The 21071-nt window shown below is 37.4% G+C and overlaps 1 protein-coding gene across 4 annotated transcripts in view; it reads right to left on the bottom strand.

Annotated features, from left to right (window-relative positions):
- The window catches only part of AKAP7 (A-kinase anchoring protein 7), a 115876-nt gene that overhangs the window by 24382 nt on the left and 70423 nt on the right, over nucleotides 1-21071 (bottom strand). For 2 of the 4 annotated variants that reach the window (XM_045544361.1, XM_045544364.1), the window contains exon 8: nucleotides 789-857. The exons of the other annotated variants lie outside the window; for them this stretch is intronic. In XM_045544361.1, the coding sequence (XP_045400317.1) occupies nucleotides 789-857 (69 nt within the window). The remainder of the gene's footprint in view (nucleotides 1-788; nucleotides 858-21071) is intronic. 4 annotated transcript variants of the gene reach the window in all.

The following is a 21071-nucleotide window of genomic DNA, read 5'->3' as shown; positions in this document are numbered from 1 at the left end:
CAATAGCCAAGGTATGGAATCAACCTAAGTGCCCATCAGTAGACAAATGGATAAAGAAAATGTGGTACATATGCACAATGGAATATTAGCCACAAAAAGGAATGAAATCCTGTCATTTGTGACAACATGGATGGAACCAGAGGTTATTATGTTAAGTGAAATGAGCCAGGCACAGAGAGACATACCTTGCACGTTCTCACTCATATGTGGGAGCTAAAAGAGTGGATCTCATGGACATAGAGAGTAGAGTGGTGGTTACCAGAAGCTGGAAAGTGTGGGGTAAGGAGGGTAAAGAAAGGTTGGTTAATGGGTAAAAATATACAGTTAGATGGAAGAAACAAGTTCTAGTGTTCAATAGCATAGTAGGGTTACTTACTACAGTTAATAATTTATTGCATATTTCAAAATAGCTAGAAGAGTAGAGTTGAAATGTTCCCCAAAGAACATGATAAATATTTGAGGTGATAGATATCCTAAATACTCTGATTTGATCATTACACATTATATGCATGTGTCAAAATATCACATGTATACCATAAATATGTACAACTATTGTGTATCAATAAAAATGCATAAATTTCTGGCTACACATGTAGTTAAACTTCCACACAAACTTAGGCCCCCGTGCAACTAGTTGATTAAAAAGTCATTTTGTTTGTTATCAATAGATTAAAAGAGTAGCACTAATAAATCAATTAAATTGAATTCTTTCTATCTACCACCACCACCAAGGGCAAAAGCAGGATAAAATGGCAGCGGGGGGAGAAGGAGGGTCACTTGACTCTTACCACTTGGCCAACTGGGTACATCTTTGCTGTATCTCTGTAGCACTGCAGAGGACGAGCTTTCCAACTCACCTGTGTTTTGAGAATAACACCCACAAATTTAAACTTTCACCAAAAACTTATAAAGTTTTCCATAATTTGAGCTGCCCTCAGGAGGAACATTTAGGGCCACCACCCTTTACAGTACAATTAGAAGGGTGTGGGTATTCACATTTTTGCGCTCTGGACTTAGTAGGTGCTCATAAAGTATATAGCTCAGAACAAGCTAACAAGACGACTAGGTGGCGACACAGATGACTAAGACCCAGCAGGTTATTATACAATCCAGCAGCAAGATCAGAAAAATGTTGGGTCTTCCGAAATGTCTACTATGGATTCTTTCACATGTTATCAACACAACTTATGGACTGGATACCTACAGCTAGGGGTGATATCTATGTGGCTGGGCAATGAATTCTCTGCCACTTTTTTATGCTCCCTTTATAAGTACTGTTAGGCATGTATCACTAGCAGGATAGCAGTGCCTGGCACAGAAGCGTCTCTTTAGACCATTCTTGTAGCAGAGACATTAAACACAGCAGCAGGAAACAGCTCTATAATGTGCATATATGTGCCCATAGGGTGCGTGGATGGATGTGAAGCAGATTAGGAGGAGAAAAACAGTGAAATAACAACAAATGAAAGAAGAAAGAATGATGGGAAGAAAATGGGGAAGACCAGGGGGCCAGCAGGAGTGAATGAGAGGAGGGGGCGTGAATGCACTTATTCTAAACACAATTTGCATTTCCAGACTAGAACTTGGCTTTGGACACAGTGTCCTATCTTCATTTTCTTTTTGAAAGCTTGGAATTTTAGAAAGTGAACCCAAAAAGGAGTATACATCACACCCCATAAATTAATATTAGGAAGCATTGTATATAAAACACAAGACTTTGTGATCCAATAGTCCTAGATACGAAAGACAGAAAAGAGCAAATTCCTCACTGAGTTGAATCTTGAATTCTTCAGATAAAGCCACAAGACTGCTTACACACGGGCAGGAAGAGAAACGGAACAGGAGAGCAGGTGCTCCAAGGGAAAACTATGAGCAGTGCAATAGGAAGTGGAGAAGCATAAGGAAAGAATTCACTATCCCTGCATCTGCTCGTGCCAAGGTTTTTCAGATAGGGATGTTCCCCAAGAAATGAATCCATCAACAAAAAATCTTCAGGAACTACAAATGAATCATTCTGACAAATAATCTGCCAAGTCTCGGGCTGCCAAATGAATGTCAATGCTCTTTGTTAGAAAGTGAATGATTTTGTTGTAAGGTCATCTCAGGTTGTAAGACCAGGATTGTTACATACTGTACAGTATCATTTCACAAGTAAAATTTAGAGCATAGTTTGTTGGTTCTTGTTAACAATCAAATGCTCCCAAGTCTCCAATGCTTGGAGACTCCAGCATTTATTCCAAAGCATTCCCAAAAGACTGCTTGTAAAACCTGACTTATTTACTGAGGGAATAGGTATAGGATATATGTATTAATTTTTTTAAACTGTCCCTGGATAGTTTCCTGAGGAAACTAGCAGAAGGAAATATAAACCAGATGTGGATCTTAGAGTATCTGAACCAGATATGAAATTCTGTGGACCTATTTAAATTATAATCAAGTGCTGATGTGAAAGAAATGTGGCTGCAATTTACTAAATATGACTGGGAACATTTTATTGAAAAGTAAGTAAAAATTCCAGATCTCAGGGTAATGAGTGTAAGACAAACTCTATCCAGCACACTAATTAAAATGCCAGTATCCTATTTAGCAAAGCTAAAATGTAAGTGGATGCATACAAGCTGGTGAGGAAAAAATCTCAAAGCAAATTTCACCACTTTAAGTTCTGCTTTCTGGGCCATAAGCAGATGTGAAATTTGCCTGGTATTTGTTTAAAAATATTCAATGAGGTTTCTGCTGGAAGCAAAGCAGCCTCTCTTGTTTGGAGTGGTCTTATAGTTACACTTCCCTTCCGGAAAGAACAAAGCAGAAGACACATGAAAATATTTGCAAGTGTATAATACACATCATTTTAGAACCAGCTTTACCTCTCTCTGTTATTACTGAGCATATTTTCTCTGAAAATAGGCCAGTTTCAGAAAAGAAATATAAAGTCTGGCTTGTACAATACAGCAAATTGAATGCAGTGATTTAAAGAAACTCAAAACTAAACTCTGACTCTAGCTAATCTGATAAAAATGAGCTATCAAACTACCACCAGAAGAAAATCAGAAATTTTCCAGTATTTTGTATTTTTAACATAGCCTATCTATTAAGTTACTGTACTTCCACAGTTAATTTATAGCTACACATCTACCAGTCCCTGTAAGAAATGCACATTAAAAATCACAGCTGATTAGTCTGCTCTTTTCCGTAAGAAAAAATAAAACTATCCCTAGGAAGACAACCACACAAAATAGTCCAGCACTTAGGATTCTGCACAGTACAAATCTCACTTACTGATTTTTTCCTCATCTCTTGAGAAAGGGAAGCAGCAAAGCTGGCCCATGGCACTGGTACTGTCTGTCTTTCCTGGTGTTCCTCTCCGAGGGCACCCCAAATAGAAACTGCAGCTTATAGCACGGTCTGCGAGCACACCCTGCCTACTGCCCTCCACCGAGCAGCACACAAGCGCGAAGAGCCAATGCACACGCCTCCGGGGGGAGAGAGAAGCCACTCGCTGCGGTGAGCAAAAAAGGCTCCACCTCCGTCCTCCAGCCTGACGCGACTGCTCTGGGACTGGCATTCAGTGACAGAAGTGGCCGCACACTGGCCTAATTCTCACAAAACCGCCAGCCCCTGGCCTCAGATCAGTGCCATGTGCGCTTTATGGCTATCTGTGTGTGTCTTTAAGAAAGATAACCGAGAAAAACCATGAGACCTTTCTCCTGCAGACAAATGCAGTAATTACACATGGAAATTCGCACCAGAAAAACCCCTTATTTTCTGTCTGCTATTTAAAGAGGAAGAGGCTTCTTTTATCCCTGGGAGATCATTGTGGTGTTTGTTTGTTATATGAATAGGGAACCCAACATAGCAGAACACTGAAAACACAACTTGTATGAAGTATAATTAACTACCTAACAAACTGCATGCACAATAGAAATGACAGGGAAAGTGTGTGTGTGGGGGGGAGTAACTATCAAGTGTTAACTGCACGTTATACCATATCTTTTAAAGTTAAATACCTGCTTTCTGAAATTCCCTTATGCCTCTAACACAGTAATCAATACTATGAATTTTGAAATTGTTGCATCTATTATGTCAATGGCCTAGAATATTACCCACACACAGATGCATCACTGAGAAAAAGATCAAGGATTAGAGTATCTTTTTGTATGAAGCCACAAGGTGATTGAACAAATTCAGGGGCTGCAAACAACTAATTTTAAGACGCGATATATCTTGCACTTTATGGCATGATATAATGGATTTCATGTAATTGTTCAAAATCTGTTATCTTGCAGAGGGAACAGACTTACTTTGTGACACTATAGGAATGAAAAATTCTTAGTGCCAGAAATTCCATCCAAATTCTTACTGTACTCCTCTACTTCCTAGCTAAGCACACACACCTATTTACCAGGAGTTGGAAGGAAAAAGGATGATGCTGAGAACCTCGAGTGGTGCTGAACATAGTACGTCTACTTTCACACTCATCCTAACAAAAAGAATGTGCGGTTTGGAAGAATGAAAATTGTCAATTTTACAAATTCTATATGTTGCATTTTTTAATCTCAGTTAAGAAGTTGAAAAACACTAGAATATACTTTCAATGCTTTTTAATCAGAAAGAATTTTGATAATTACAATTTGATACAAATGTCAAGGAGTATTTTAGAGTTATCAGGCAATGTAAATTGTTTCTGTGGATCACGGGTACATTAATATGCATTTTGATTTCCCAAGATTAGAAATGTTGTGAAGATCTATGTAATAAAAAGCAAAGATTTGATTGATTAAATGAAACTGGCAGGTCTATCCACATAACTAAAATTAACATTTGAAATGTTACATAACTTAAAATTGCTTTCAGTTTTTCAGACTATTTAAAATATAAATATAACACATATTTAGCATTGATTTAAAGGGCACAATCCATTCTATCATATAATGAACACGTAATTTTAAGTGAAATTCCATTTTTACAACTAGTTTTGTTTCTTCACAGCTTATCAGCCTGTAAATTAACAGCAACATTAAGCTGTTCCATTCCCTCTCAAATTCACCAACATGAGTGAATATAAAATACGATTTGTATGTAAAAGTAAAATAGTCCTAAAAGCAATAATATGAACCTATTAATATTAGAAAGCAAACAAATGGCCTATAGCCCTACAAAAGGTAAAATCAGAACCAAGAGCATACTTTGAACACTGGAGACATGACACAGCCTGGGGTCCTTCCTGGCTTTAATATTGCCACTAACCAGCTGGGAAACACTACACAAGACCTTGGTCCTCCCTGGGCCTCAGTTTTTTCATCGAAAAATAAGGCAGCTGAAATATTAAGATCTTCTACAGGGCTAAAATTATGATTTTTTGATCAAAAGAACAAAGGAAATAGTCTAACAACCAGTGAACAATTCTCCTAAGCATTACTTTTTGTGTTAAAAGAAAAATATTTTCAGTGAACATTCTTCATTGAGGAAAATGAGTAACTCCTGGCATTTCCCAATCACCAGCATTGGTACACTGATAAAACCTTTACAATCAGAAAACCAAGGGTTTGAATCCCAGATATCTCAGGTATTAACAGTTATGAAACCTGGACCTCTTTGTCAGAGTTTTCATATCTTCACCTGTAAATCAGGTAAGTCATTATGAAGTGTATAATTTGTTATTGCAAAGTAGATAGTATTTGGGAGGAGGAGAAGAAGAGAATAGTTGCCATGACGCCATCTATATACACCCCAGTTTTTTTAGCACCAAGTAGTAATCTTGCCTCCTTCTCTTCCAAGTCTGTGCCCTGCTAGCTGCCATCTTAAGTTAATACTTATGCATCTGCCTATAAACAGAAAGGCCTCCCACTTGAATGCAGACCCAAGGAGGATGATAACATTCTTGTGATGAACCCTACTAACTTAACTTTACTATTAATTATTCCCTGTTGGCACTTCTTCTGAAAATGTGTAATTAAGAATAAAATACAGGCTGGGCACAGTGGCTCCCCACTATAATCCCAGCACTTTGGGAGGCCGAGGCGGGAGGATCGCTTGAGGTCAGGAGTTTGAGACTAGCTTGAGCAACAGTGACCCTGCCTCTACAAAAAATAGAAAAATTAGCCAGGTGTGGCGGTATGGGCCTGTAGTCCCAGCTACTCAGGAGGCTGAGGCAGGAGGATTGCTTGAGCCCAGGAGTTGGAGATTGGAGTGACCTACGATCATTCCACTGCACTCTAGCCTGGGTGACAGAATGGGACTCTGTCTCAAAAATAAATGAATAAAATATATAAAATATGTCATTAGCTAAGTAACAGCATTTATCAGGATATTCAGCAATTAAGAGGGAACTACATAACTATACAATGTTAGAGACTTTTTTCATAAGCATTAAAAGTGAATAATAAAGATTAGGAAACAACGGAGAAATTCAAGATAGGAATTTAAAAACCTAGCATTTACTGGACATTTACTATATGCCAGACACTTGGTAAGTGTCTTATATTTTACTTCCTCACTCAATCCCTACAAGAGCTCTATGAGGAGGGTGCTATTACTATCCCCATTTTAGAGATGAAAAAACTTAAGCTTGGAAAAGTAACTTGGGCAAAATCTCTCAGAGAGAATGTGACAATAATGGGATCTGAACTCAATTTGTCTGGCTCTACAAGGCCTAAACATCTGATCCAGAGTCCTGGATTATTAATCACAATTTGTGGATGGGATCAGGCATATACTTGATGAAATAGCCTATTACAATTTCAGAATAATGTACAGAAGAATTTAAACAAGCTCTATGGCAGTATGTTTAAAATCTTGCCTTGGTTTCTCCTGTTTTGCCACCAAATTCCTTTATTAATGTTGCTAGAATAATATAATCCTGGTTTTAAACAAAGGACCTAAAGACAGAGCCCTTTGGGAGCCAGAGCCTAGCACTGTTGCCTGCCTCACAATGGAAAGACACCCCAATCTGCAGCACAGAGACACCAGAACAGCCCCTGAATGCAAACATCTTCCAGGAAAAACAGCAACTGGTACCATTCATAATCCCCACGGATGTTAATGGACTTTTATTAGGGGATTAACATACTCTTTTCAGTAATATACAGGGGAGGTCTACTGTAACTAGAAGATTTATAAAAGAGGAAGGTCAACCTTCATGAGGAAAAATATCTGATATCACGTCCATAAATTTAGAACCACAACTGTTCTGTGCTTTCTTTTCTCACAAGCCTGGCTGCAGACAAATCATAGTGAGGTCAGTTGCCTGTATCGGTTATAGTCTTTTGGATTTTTATTTTAATGTTTAAAAATGGCAGGAATAAAACTAAAAAGTATGGGGGGAGGGAGGAAGCTGCTAGTTTGAAATATCAGTTCTGATTATTGTCTCTAGTGGAAAAAGATAATTCTTAACTATGACCAAAAATTCTATTCCTGTGCCATTGGTTGGCATCTTTTTCTAACTATAACTGAACACATATATATATTTTTAGATTTCTGAGCAACCTCTCAGAAAAGACTGACTCAAAATAAAGAGCATACTTCACTGTAAGATTCTGACTCTATAAAACTGTATGAATTTTCAAAAATTTAAAAAAATTTACTTAGGAATAATTACCTATACAAATTACCAATTCTTATGAGACCTCCAGTTCATTAATTAAACGAAATTTGAGTTTGACACCTTGTGGAAACACATGAGAGAGAAAAGAAAAAGTAAATGTCCCTTTATTCAAAAGAGTAGAGAAAAAGGAGGACATTACATTATGAAGTGTAAAGAGAGGGAAAAACTGCTTTATCCCTCCAAATTCGGGAACCAAGCCTTGGAAGACATGCCTTTAAGCAGGGAAGATTTCATTATACAGCAGGTAGCACATGTATGGAAACTGCTATTCCAAGAAATGTCAGTTTCAATGAGAATGTATGTAAGTTCAAGAAGTGCTTGACAACTTACGGAAATGTAACTCATGGAAACTGGAATGTTTTGGAATATATACCAATTTTTATGTTGATGGCAGGTGCCAAAAGACAATTAGTCTGGGCCTGAAGGAGACTGGATGGATACACCCAATATTGTGCTCTGTTTATCTATGTTCTTATAAAAAAATTTGACTCTCAATTATTGACCCATAATGAGCACAAATCTACCCCTAGGCCCAGAAGATGCTCCTCCATGGTTCAGCCACTGCTACATCTTGGTGGTCATTTTGTAACCAAAGAGAAAGGTTCTGAACCTACATCACTAAATACTGGTATTTCTATGAGGGGTTGTCTGTAAGGGGAAGAGGCTGAAAAGCATAACTGAAAACTTTAGGGACTATCTATAAATCTCACTGTTAAGTCCTATTTTTATTTATCCAGGGAAAGAATTTCAGTTTAACTAAAATTTGAGAGCCAAAAATCTTTTTTTAAAACTGTTACTCCTAGTTTAGCCATATTTTCAACAGACTTTTTACTTCTCTTTGCAGTGCTTTTGTTGTTCTTTAAAAGTTATAGGTATTTGTATTTGAAATTGCCATATGCTATACAATTTTAGTATGTATAGTAAGTGGAAAGAGAATGTGTTTTTTTCTATAAAACACAAGGGAGAAAAACATAACGTACCATATACAGCATATATGCATTTAGGAAAGGGGAAGAAACAAGTAGATAACTAGAGCCACAAAAGAAGTCTTTATTCTTTACCAATCACAGCAGTCTTTCTGAAATGTCTGCTGGCGCATTTCTGCTTAGTGCCAATTTTCAAATTGTCTCTTCCATCGTTACTATTCAGTCACGGTTCTTTTCTATGTGTGTGGCCCAACTTTAAACAATGTATGTAGTCAAAGCCTTTTCCTTAATTGAGAAATAAATTAGGAGAATTTATTTCCCTGCTCAGAGGACAGGCCGCAGTAGAGCAACAGAGGTAGGAGGCTGGAAGAACGGCTTACAAGTTACAGTATATTATTTGGATTCTTCCCATTTACAGCACACCATGTTGTCCAATTAATTCTGGCCACTATTTATTGAACACATACTATGTGCTAACAGGGTAACCACTTAAGCTCTTGGGATGATGTTAACTCTTGTGTAGAGTAGTGCAGCCAGAGCAGGTGAGGGAGCCAGGGCCACAGGACAGGCGCCTCCCTATGCAGTCACGGCCCTGGGGGAGGTAGCTCAGCACTCTCATCCTGGTAAATCCCAGTGACGGCCACTTATTCTACATAGATACTGTTCAGCCCTGCTTTTTACACTGACCTTTTCAGGCATTAATGGAATCACAAAAACTGACATGAGTTACTTAGTCAAGGGCAAGTTAAATGTTTGGACGTTAAAACCTTATTTGAGGAAAAAAAGAGGAAAGGCAAAAAATATACTTAATCTTCTGGCTAGTATTTGTATTATAAGACATGGCTGCTTGCTTATTCAAATGCCTTTAATCCTGTAAGGCCTTTAGGAGGAGAAAGCAACACCCTTCACAGGAAGAAAAGAAATATATTTCAGAAATGCTAATAGGACTCAGCGTGTAGATTTTATTTGTAGTTTCACAATGTAAACAACACAAAATTTGGTTCTATAATTTCGTTCACAGGTTCTAACTGTTCTTTATGTGGAATGCTCTCAATCTACATTTAGCTATAAAGGTGGTCCACTGTTTGACCTTGGGCAAGATAACAGTTATATTTCCTATATGTCAAGCTTCAAATAAAAAGTGCTTAATAAGTCAACACATGATTACTAAAGGTTTTTTTTTTCTCTAATATCCTCCTTAAAATGATGAAAGTGAATGAAAATGAAAGTGAATCCCCAAGATAATGAAAACTCCTTTATACTAATGAAACGCCATTAAGTCAAGACTGTCTTTGGCAGGTCTCAGACTCTGTCATGGTCCACATGGCCCAGGCTGACATTCATCTGATACACTATGTCAGTATTCATTCTATTAGTCTGTTTATGGATGCCTCTATAATAACAACATGCGGTAACTGTCAGAACTGTTGTTTAAATATCCATAAAACTAAAATAGAGTCTATCTTCCGTTAATACATTTCTTAATTCAAACTGAAATGTATATCTGGTAAGATGCATCCGCTGCAAATATGAAAAAACTCTTGATTCAAATGGTTAAAAAGAAATGTCATTATCTCCTATTATCCGTGGTAGTGTCACTCTCGAGCTGGTTAATTCAGTGGCTTAACAAGATAGGCAAGACTCACCTTTCTAGTGCCCCACACTCAGCATAGGTGCCTGCATTCACCTCTAGTGTCCCCTGCGGTAAAGAAGGCGGCAAAGTCCAGGCATCACATGGATACCCAAGAATTTCCAGCTAAAAATGGTATTATTCTCTTCCCTCCAAATCCCTTTTTATCAGCAAGAAAACTATGCTCTGAGGCCCCAAGTAGACTTCCCTCACATATCAGAATCGGACCACATGCCCCTCCCTGAACTAATCACTAGCAAGAATAATGGAGCTAATCACCTGCAGTGCCAAAGCCAAGCCCACTGCATCCCGGTGGGACGGGAGAAGGGGGGAAAGAGGATGGACCCAGACTACGCAAACCACCAGCGTCTGCTAGACTTTTATATTTACCTTTTAATAAAAATGTGGTATCTACTTTTTGGTTAATTAAAATCAAGAAAGCAATTGAAAGGGTCTATAAGTAATTTTATATAGAAAAAAATTTTTTTACTAAAAAGTAAACCACTGAAAAAAGTGTTATGCTAATAAAAAATTCTGTCATATACTGATATTTATAAACTAAATTCTTGCTGACATACATGTCTGGAGAACAAGTAGCAAAACTACGAACTGCCCTTTCTCTAAACCTTATAAAGCTAAGACTGATACGCTTAAGTAAAAGCTCTTACTTTGATCAGAGATATTAGTAATGAAAATATACCAGGCAGCTATGGTGCCCTGGTATGAAATATAAAACTGTGATGGTCAAAATACAGCTTCCTTTACCCATAGCCAGAAACAAGACAAAATACTCACCTGAATCATTAGTCAATAGAGGATCAAATATAACCACAATTCATAATCTGACAAACTGTTGTTCTCTCAGTTAGCTACACTTAGTCCTTTAGGCATTTTATATCAAACACATTAAAGTCAGATAAAATATCATAAGATCTTCATGGGGTTAATGAAAAAAGAGAATTTGTACTTCATAAAGGGAAATAAAATATACTCTGTGTTTCTTTAACTCATTATCCCTGTTTCTACCAGAGCAAATTTCTCTGTAAAAGAAGCAAACTGACATAGTAGAGGGACATTTTTATGCTGTTGCTGTCCCATAGACCAACAAGAAGCAATAAACAGATTTGTCATATTTACTTAATTTCCACAACCTTTTATCTCTATCTTAGCCTCTTGTTTACAGTCTCCACCCTTTCTCTACAGTATTTAGGTAATGAGCTGCAAAGCAAGTCTGGAGTCCCAGGCTTCCCAGGTACCCCTCAGCTACTTCATTCATACCCACAGCTTGAACTACTACCCTAATGTCACTGAATCCTGTATCTCTCAGCTACACCCATCATCTATGTCCTAGGCCTCTCTCCTCCACATGCCCCTTGATTGGGCCACAGGTGCTTTCATATGCCTCAAACTGAATTCATCATCTTCACGTCACCAAAATCTGTTTTCTCTTTTATCCTCTATGTTGGTGCAGGGCACTACTGTCTACCTAGTTGTCTAAACCCCAAATCTGGAAGCCATCCTAGGTTTCTCCTCTGTCATTCATAATCCACCCAAAACCTGGAAATACTGATTTTCCTGCTACTGAGATCTGCAGTGAACCCTTCCTTCTCCATCTCCACGACAAATTCCAAGTGCGGGCTATTATCGTGACCTGCCTAGACGAACACTACAGCCTCTTTACTGGTCTTGCTGATTCAGCCTCCTATTCCCCTCAACCATTGAGCTTTTACCCTGCCGGTAGAGTGACTTTTCTTAAGCACAAATCTGATCATGTCATTTCCAGCTCCAAAATTTTTGATGGCTGTCATTCCCTGCAAAATAAGATCTGAACTCCTTAAGGGTAATTCATGTGCAGAGTGAATTACTTACATATCCCTGCACAGAGTACTCTGGGTCACTCTCATGCTGCTTCCTCAGCCTGGAAAATATCCTCCTTGAATTTGCCACCCTCCCACCACTCTCATTTTCAGTTCAAACTTTTCCTCTTCCATGCAGCCTTTCCTGAAAATCCCAGGCAGAGTTGGAAGCACCTTCACTTGGTTCCCAGTAACTTCATGACAGTCATTATCACCTTAAATTGTAATTGTTTGTTTGCATGACTTCCCACTAGAAAGAAAAGTCTTTAAGAGTATGGTTCGGGTTTGCCCATCTTTGATCTTCACACAGTATAGCACTTGGCATTTAGTAGATTCCATAAATATCTGTGAGTCAATTGCACAAATAAATGACAACAATGAAAACTGGACTGAAGAAGTTTCAAAGTAAAGGAGGAGCCTTTACGTGCAGAGTAGTCAGCAACACTTCAAATGCCTGGAGGGGGCTATGAATGAACTGGTAACTCAGGCAATACTGATGAATCCTAAATCCACTCTGCCAGCGTGACAACCAGAGCCATTTACTCACTACAACTATACTTCACTCCCCCCATTCCTATTTTAAGAATAACTATATAACAAAAGAAGGATACAGTGGAATTGGATTTTCAAACAGAGCTAGAGAATGAGAATTTTACTACCTCTTTCCCAATTCATCACAGATGCAATAATAATCAAAGTCTAGCTTTGGCAAAAAATTAAAATATAACAATTTAACACACAATAGAGAATTTGTGAATTCTAATAATAGAAGATACCTCATGAGGTTATTCAGACCTCCACATTAGATAACCTCATGAATGGTACTCTCTCTGCCATCTTGAAAGACATTTGGCCGGGCGTGGTGGCTCACGCCTGTAATCCTAGCTCTGGGAGGCCGAGGCGGGTGGATCGCTCGAGGTCAGGAGTTCGAGACCAGCCTGAGCAAGAGTGAGACCCCGTCTCTACCAAAAATAGAAAGAAATTATCTGGCCAACTAAAAATATATATACAAAAAAATTAGCCGGGCATGGTGGCTCATGCCTGTAGTCCCAGCTACTCGGGAGGCTGAGGCAGTAGGATCGCTTAAGCCCAGGAGTCTGAGGTTGCTGTGAGCTAGGCTGATGCCACGGCACTCACTCTAGCCCGGGCAACAAAGTGAGACTCTGTCTCAAAAAAAAAAAAAAAAAAAGAAAGACATTTTACAAATCCCTTAACATCTTGTTCCAGTCTTAATAATCCTTTAGAGTCTATTGAGAATAAACTGACATTTTCTGTTTTTTAGACTATCCCTTCCTTAAATCACTCTTCAGCTTCATCTGTCCTGGTCATAAGAATTCTATATACAACTTGTAGCCATTCTACAGCAATAACAATGGGCACTGGTGAGCACTGAGTATGTGCCAGGTGTGATGCTAAGAGCTTTTCGTGCATCACCTCATTCAGTCCTCATGAGGAAATAACTATCATGATCCGCATTTTATAGATAAGGTCCCTGGGTTTAGAGTTGTTAAATAGCGTGCACAAAGTTGCCCAGCAGGGAAGTGGTAGTGACAATTAGAATTAAAACAAGATCTGTCTGATTCTAGGTACTTATGAATTACTATGCTTTTCTCTCTGTAGTTTGTGTGTACTTTCTCTCTCTTTCTCTCTCAATCACTCTGCATCCTCTGATTTCTCTATGCTTCCCTGAAATCTATACAGCGTTAAATAATACTACATTATATAGATCTGCCATAACAATTTTATTGCTTTTCCCATAGTCAAAAAAAAATTAAACCAAGTTTTTATCTTCACCTATGTATTTATATACATATATATACAATAGAAAATGTTATATAAGTACATAAGTAAAATCACTTGAGATATATATGTATTTTTATATTTGAAACACACTGTTCACCTGCCAATTTAAGGAAACCATTAGGAATAATGCAAATCTTTTAGTAACCATAAAATGGGTGTTCTGATGTTAGGAAAGTAAGAAAATTATTGCAATAAATATTCTGTATGACTAGCATTGCTATTAATAAGTAACATTTTTATAATACTATAATCAGGCACTGTGCTAAACACTTTTAAAAGGTTAATAAACACTAATTAGTGTGGTGAAAAATGTATTCATTCAGAGGCAATTAGGCAATGTGATGGGCCAGTTAGTCATAACTTTTGACAACCAGACGTGTCTCCTAATACTAATTCCTATATCTTAATGGCTTTGTTTGCCCATAGACTCCACACTCCAAAAATTTCATTTATGTAGTTTTATTTTTTCTTTTCATTTGGAACTCAATATTTACCTTCATATTTTCTAAAACACTCAAAATTGAAAGCTCCAAAAATAACTCATGGAATAACTTCCTACATTATTCTAGTAGTAATGCCTAATTTGTTAGATTGTTAAATTTACCACTTAGCACTGCCCCTTTAATACATAGGGTTCCTAAGATGTCTAATATAAATCACAAGGTTTGAAACCAGGCCAACAGATGATTAGATTTTCAAAATAGGCTGAGTCACAGCTGCCACTTGATGTTCGCATCCAGATTATTAGCTGATACACCAGTTAAAATACAGTGAGCCCATCACTAAGATTAATTTTCTCAGTTACTTATCCCGAAGCCTCCTCTAACTCAGGCAGATATAAAAAAAAATAAGATTAGAGTTCCAATTTTTAGTTGCTTTTCATTTTTATTAGGGGCATATAACAATGAATTCAAACATTTTCTTTTTAGAAGACATGTTTCATCAAAGAAATATATAAAAGGACACTTAGATTACAGGAACAGGGCTGACATTTAAATATAGTATCTAATAAGTCAAATGTTCCATTTTTTCCAAGAACATCATACTTTCTAGGTAGGGTGACATATGTCCCAGTTGAACTAGGATAGTCTTCGTTTTCCCCTTTCATCTCAGCATAGTCATAAACAGACCCCCTTTCATACTTATAAGGGTACCATTAGATGATAAATTATATGATCACCCAATTTCTGTCTCATGAAGAAAATAAGGAAATACCCTGTACTCAACTCTCATTAAATTACTTCATAATTTTGAATAGAGAAAATTTCCAAATGCTAAAGTTTTCAAGTGGAAAAAATATATGTATATATGTGTGTGTATATATATATATATATATACACACACACAGTTCCCCCAGATGATAAACTCTTTTCACTGTTCTCTCTTCTAACATACTTGAAATAAATTCATCTTAATCGGTCTAAGTAGAGATGAAATTTTCTTAATCATCTCCCTGTCAGCCTGTGCAAAAGAAAACAAGACAAATGTTTTGGTCCCACCCACCACAAAAGAGACATTCCTACATTATATAACATTAATTTCTCATAATAATGATTTTTAAATGAGTCATTTCATATAGATATGTCAGTCTAGGGTATTTTTGCACTTGTTACATTTTTGCCACATAATGTTCGAATACAAATTAAAGAGGGAGGCAGGAAAAAATTGAGACAGAAATCAAACCAGTTTATATTTTACATGGAGATAGCCAAGTAGGCATCAAAATTAATTTATTGGAAGAAAATATTGGAAATATTGATCAAAATTAAGTTTAGAAGAGTTGTCTGAGGATTACATTCTTTCATGGTTTCCCTGGACCCATGAACTAAAAGTAGAAGTTTTAAAATATTTTGGCCTCTGGACACCTTTACCCTCTTCAAAATTACTGATGACCCCCCCCCACCCCCGGCCCACCTGCCTAAGCTTTTGTTGATGTGGGTTATAGTCATAAATATTTGCTAATTTCAGATAATTGCTGACAGTTTTTGACATTATGCCAAAACTTTACAAGTTATAGTTTCTTCAAGTTTAGTTGCAATGTAGAATCTTAAAACATAATAATAAACTTTTTATATTCTTTGCATTCAAATCTTTTGATCTATCTTGAGATTTTAATGGATCTTTTCTCCCTGTATGGCTTTGTAACAACATGCATTGGTCATTTAAAAAACACTGATTCACTGAGCAATGAAGATCTTCCAAATTCTGAACCAATTTCATTATACAACATCAAAAACCACATTCATTAATGTCACCCACACCTCATTAGAAAGGTCTGTAAGTACAGATTGGCAAGGAACACAAGTAACTTTGGGGGTGATGGAAAGTTCAGTATACTGATAGTGTATACATATGTAAAGTTGTATACCTAAAGTACGTGAAGATTTTTGCATATAAGTTATAGCTCAATAAAATGAGATTTTTTAAATTTTACTTATCATAAGACAGGGTAATGGATATAAACAAAAAATGGAGTTCATTATTCTACACTGTGCTCTCTACTTTTGTGCACAAAAATGTCTACAACAAAAAGCAGGAAAATGTCTTTAAGTTTTAGGAAGCTGTCAAGCTGATGGTAATAGATATGAGTTTTCCAAAATTCTTATTTTTGCTTGAAAGCTTGAATTTGGTCATTAGCAGTAAATAATGTCTGTTGTTGTACTTAATGTGGCAGGTTCACTTGTTCATTTGTATGAAAATGTCCTTCAATAACCAAGTCTGAAAACTATAGTTTGTCAATCCTTCAGGAAAAAATGGTGTTCCTGAAACAAAGTGGCTACCTCAGTTCACAGGTTAAACAATTACATGAGCATCTTACTTCAGTTCAACCTCCTATTTCAATGTGTAGCAGAAGTGCTTTATGTCTCCTTCCCATTACACAGAATATGAAAAAGACATAGTCTCAAAAATGAGATTAAATACAATTAATAATTGTTATAATTCAGCAAGAACATTCTTATGTCAAACTGCCTTTAAAAATTTTTTTTGTTAATTGCAACTGTTTTGATTGATACTGGCCACACACAGATTTACCCACCACTGCTCTTGCATCATCAGTGTAAATTTTAACCCAGTGGAAAAAGCAACTGATGTTTTAATATTATTATAAAAATAGTTTTGCCCTCACTGACCCCCTAACAGTATCTAAGGGACTGCTAGAGATCCATGGAGCAAATTTTAAGAACTGGTAAACCTACAGTATATTTTAAAAGAATTTAAAACCCAACAAAAGTGTACTCTTGTAAAAATTATTAGAATATTAAATCATTTATAAGATAATCACAGTGAGGTACATTTTTCTACTGCAAAAAGTAAATTTTTTTATAAAAGACACTCAGTCACACATCTTTCACCAGCATCCCTCTCTACTAAGTGGACATTCAAGTGGGCATAAAGCATTTAAGCAATATAAATGTTTTCAAATTAAACTTTTTATTTCAAAATATTAAGGGGGTACAAGTGGGTTTTTTTACAAAGATAATTTGCATACTGCTTAAATCAGGGTTTTTGGTGTACCTGTCATCACAAATTAAACATTGTAAAATTATTTATCACTTGTGAGACAAAGGTCTGTAAGAATTCCAGAAAGTTCAGAGATTCTTGTCCTACCTATGCCTTTCAACCAATGAAAAAAATTGTTGGCCGGGCGCGGTGGCTCACGCCTGTAATCCTAGCTCTGGGAGGCCGAGGCGGGTGGATCGCTCGAGGTCAGGAGTTCGAGACCAGCCTGAGCAAGAGTGAGACCCTGTCTCTACTAAAAATAGAAAGAAATTATCTGGCCAACTAAAAATATATATACAAAAAAAATTAGCCGGGCATGGTGGCTCATGCCTGTAGTCCCAGCTACTCGGGAGGCTGAGGCAGTAGGATCGCTTAAGCCCAGGAGTCTGAGGTTGCTGTGAGCTAGGCTGATGCCACGGCACTCACTCTAGCCCGGGCAACAAAGTGAGACTCTGTCTCAAAAAAAAAAAAAAAAAAAGAAAAGAAAAAAATTGTTGATTTCCTTCTTCCACCCCTTCCTGCCACATCAAACAATGGGACAACTACACTGGCACTACTAGCTCCCACAGGAAGACCCCATGCCCGCACACTACCACTGGGCAGATCCAGAGTGAGCAACTCCATGCTTTTGGAGCTCTGCCCTGGCCCCTAAGGGTGAAGGAGCACTAAAGATTAGGACATCAAAGTCAGAGCTGAGGGTCTCCTCAGTCGAAAGGACTCCAACCTCAGATACAGCACCAAACGTCCTTTTCTTCTGGCTGAACCGCCTCCTGGAGGCGACTACCAGGAATCCCCGGGTGGGCCATGACAAGCCTTTAAGACTAACAGGATTAATCTAAGTTGTCTGGGTGTCTTAAGGGTGATTCTCAAAAAGCAAGGACAGCTGAAGGGAATAAATTCGTTCACCCAACTCACTCAGAATTCTCCTAAATATTTCAGCCCATAAAGTCTGAGTCTGGCATCCTGTTGGTCTGACCTATTTGGCTTGGGACACAGACCGAATAAACTATAGCAATGGTGACTCTGACTGACCCGACTGTGACCCTTTCCTATTCTATCACCATGTCTGTGCAGACCTATTTGCTTCTACTTGAGCCTATGGTTGGCCCAACCCTAACCTCCTCATTGCCTCTGTGCTACAGTTTGGAATTAACTGAAGGTCTTATCTTTAGGATCCAGTCCTGTGTCACGTTGAGTATTAAACTTCACCTTTTTTCCCCCATATCTATCTACTCAGTCTCCCTTATTATATGTTCACTGCCTCAGTATGTGTAACTATGTCCATCCCCTCACCAACTCCTCATACACACAAACCTCGCAACTTCCCACTCTGTAGCTGCCTTACCTAACTAAACTGTAGGTTCAACCAAGGTATCGCCTATCACTGTTAGTGCCTCCACCCTGCCTTCCAATTCATTGCTTCTCTCCCACTGTAAATCATATTTATTGCTCTAGAAAGTCTCCTCTACTATCCGTCTCTCTGACCCTCAATCTCATTCCCATTCAGTTGAATTCTGCTCCTCCCTATCCCCACAACTCTCCTAGAAGGTGACATTATAAGCTGCTCCCACTGTGTCCTATCAAAGCCCATTATTGCTATGGATGAGCCCTATTCAACTGTTCCTCCCCTCTCTCCATTTCTAAGATGTACTCCTAGCTGTCCAGCGACTCTATATCACTCTTAAGGGCTATGTCTTATACTTCTCTATCTCATGAAACCCAAGAGAGGAGTAGGCCCATTGTACATGTTCAATACCATTCATCAAATTAATGTTGAATAATTATTATTAAGCAAAACAAAAAAAAAGCAGTTGGCATTCCCAAAAAAAAAGCATTCTATTTCCACTTCTGCTTGCAGAAGTTATAAACAAATACACTGGCCTACAAAAAAATGAAAAAAAAAAAAAAAACTTCTAGATCTTTCCAAATTCCCCACTGCCTCATATAAGATATGTCTGACAGCTGAAAGTAAACTAGTCTTTGCAAGCACTAAATTGCTCATCAATCTTACACAGGGTGTCATTTAGTCAATTACCTTCCCAAGGGAAATATAAATGGAACATAGCTGCCTGAGAAAAATTAATTCACCCAACTCCAGTAAGTAGCTCACAGAGAACAGCCTTCATAATCCTAGGATATCTGAACCATATTTTATTCCTGGTTTTCCCCAGAAAGAAATGCAGTTTTTAATTTTTCTTTCTTTTTTTTTTTTTTTGGATTTGAATTTTAGCTGATTAGTGCAGTTAGGTTTGCAAGGAGTTGTAGCCGAATGATAAGTAGGCATAGTATCACCCAAAACTTTGAGACCACTAAAATGTTGTACCTTTTCTTATATCTGAAAATACGAACGTTGCCTCCATATCCTACCGAATTCCCCTAACACTCCCCACAAAGGTATACAACGGCAGAAGATGAAGAGGAAAATGTTCACCATGGAAATGTAAAGCAGGCACAAGGAATAGCAACAGCTGGCAGAAGGTTCAAACTCAGAGGCTCTCAGGAGCCAAGTAGGTAATGTGAATGAGCCAGGCAGATTTGTACAAGAAGAAAAACAGAGTAAGGAGGATGAAAAAGGCAACAATGCTAGAGGTCACCATGCCTATTACTCCATCCACAAAATCATAGTGCCATGCAAGAATGTGGGATCAGTGTGGCCACATTTTTCTGATTATTCAGAAGAAGGCAAAAATCCAGATTTTTAATATAAAATCACTCCAGTATTGGCAAGTAATTCAAATTATAAAAAAAACGCAAACAAAAAATCCCTGTGTCCATCAAGTACATGCAGGGCTACTAATTTGTTGTCTCTGATATACACAATAAGAGATTGGTGGGGTATAAAAAATATCCTTAAAAAATTCTAAAACTAAATCCCTATGTCACACCTACTAAAAATGGAACTGGATTTCTGTGTTTATCCTCTGTGTCTGAGTACCTACATTAATGATCATATCAAGTAGATTAAGAGTCTAAATGCAAAAACAACAACAAAAAAGAATATAAATGAATATCCAATCTTTGGAGAGAATTCTAATCATAATAGTAATTAAAGAGATCACAGGAGAAATTTTTATCTATAATTTAATAAAACTTAACACTTAATATAAAAAGTTCCTTGTCCAAAATTAAAGCCAAAATAAAATCTGGAAAATATCTGAAGCCAATATGGCAAACAAAAGGCTAGTATCTTTACTACCAACTCACAAATCGGTAAGAGAATCAAGAATTAGCTCCAACTCCTTACGGAGGAGGATGATTTGCAGTTGCCAGTTCCTAATGCAGTTCAAAGCAATGTACCCTGCGCGACCAGGGCTGAGACAACTGCAAAGCCCACGGTGGGGTTCTGAAGGGGAAACATGCACAATAAGATGAGCTCTGAAAAAAACTTAAAAAACACAAAAGGAACTTGAATGCACAAAAGGAATGTCAATTGAGTGCTACAAAAGGCCAAACAAATACAAGAATTCATACCCAAGGAGCCACAGATTTTTAAAAATGTGAAAAGAACTTTAAAAATTAACTATATTGAAATCTTCAAAGACATAAAAGAAGAAAGAGTATCAATGAAGTAAAGAGTAGAACAAGAAATATTTTTTAAAAAAGAATCAATTGGAAATCTTGAAAATGCAGCACATAGTCATTGGTATTAAAAAAAAAATGCCATAAATGGTATAATAGAGATGGCTGAAAAGATACCAGTGACTTGGAATCCAGCACTCTCCAAGAATGCATCATTACCCAACTAGGAGACAGGA

This window comes from Lemur catta, chromosome 2 (assembly GCF_020740605.2).
Source record: "Lemur catta isolate mLemCat1 chromosome 2, mLemCat1.pri, whole genome shotgun sequence".
Lineage (NCBI taxonomy): Eukaryota > Metazoa > Chordata > Mammalia > Primates > Lemuridae > Lemur > Lemur catta.
The sequence above is the reverse complement of the archived record's forward strand: the minus strand, read 5'-3'. Positions and strand labels throughout refer to the sequence as shown.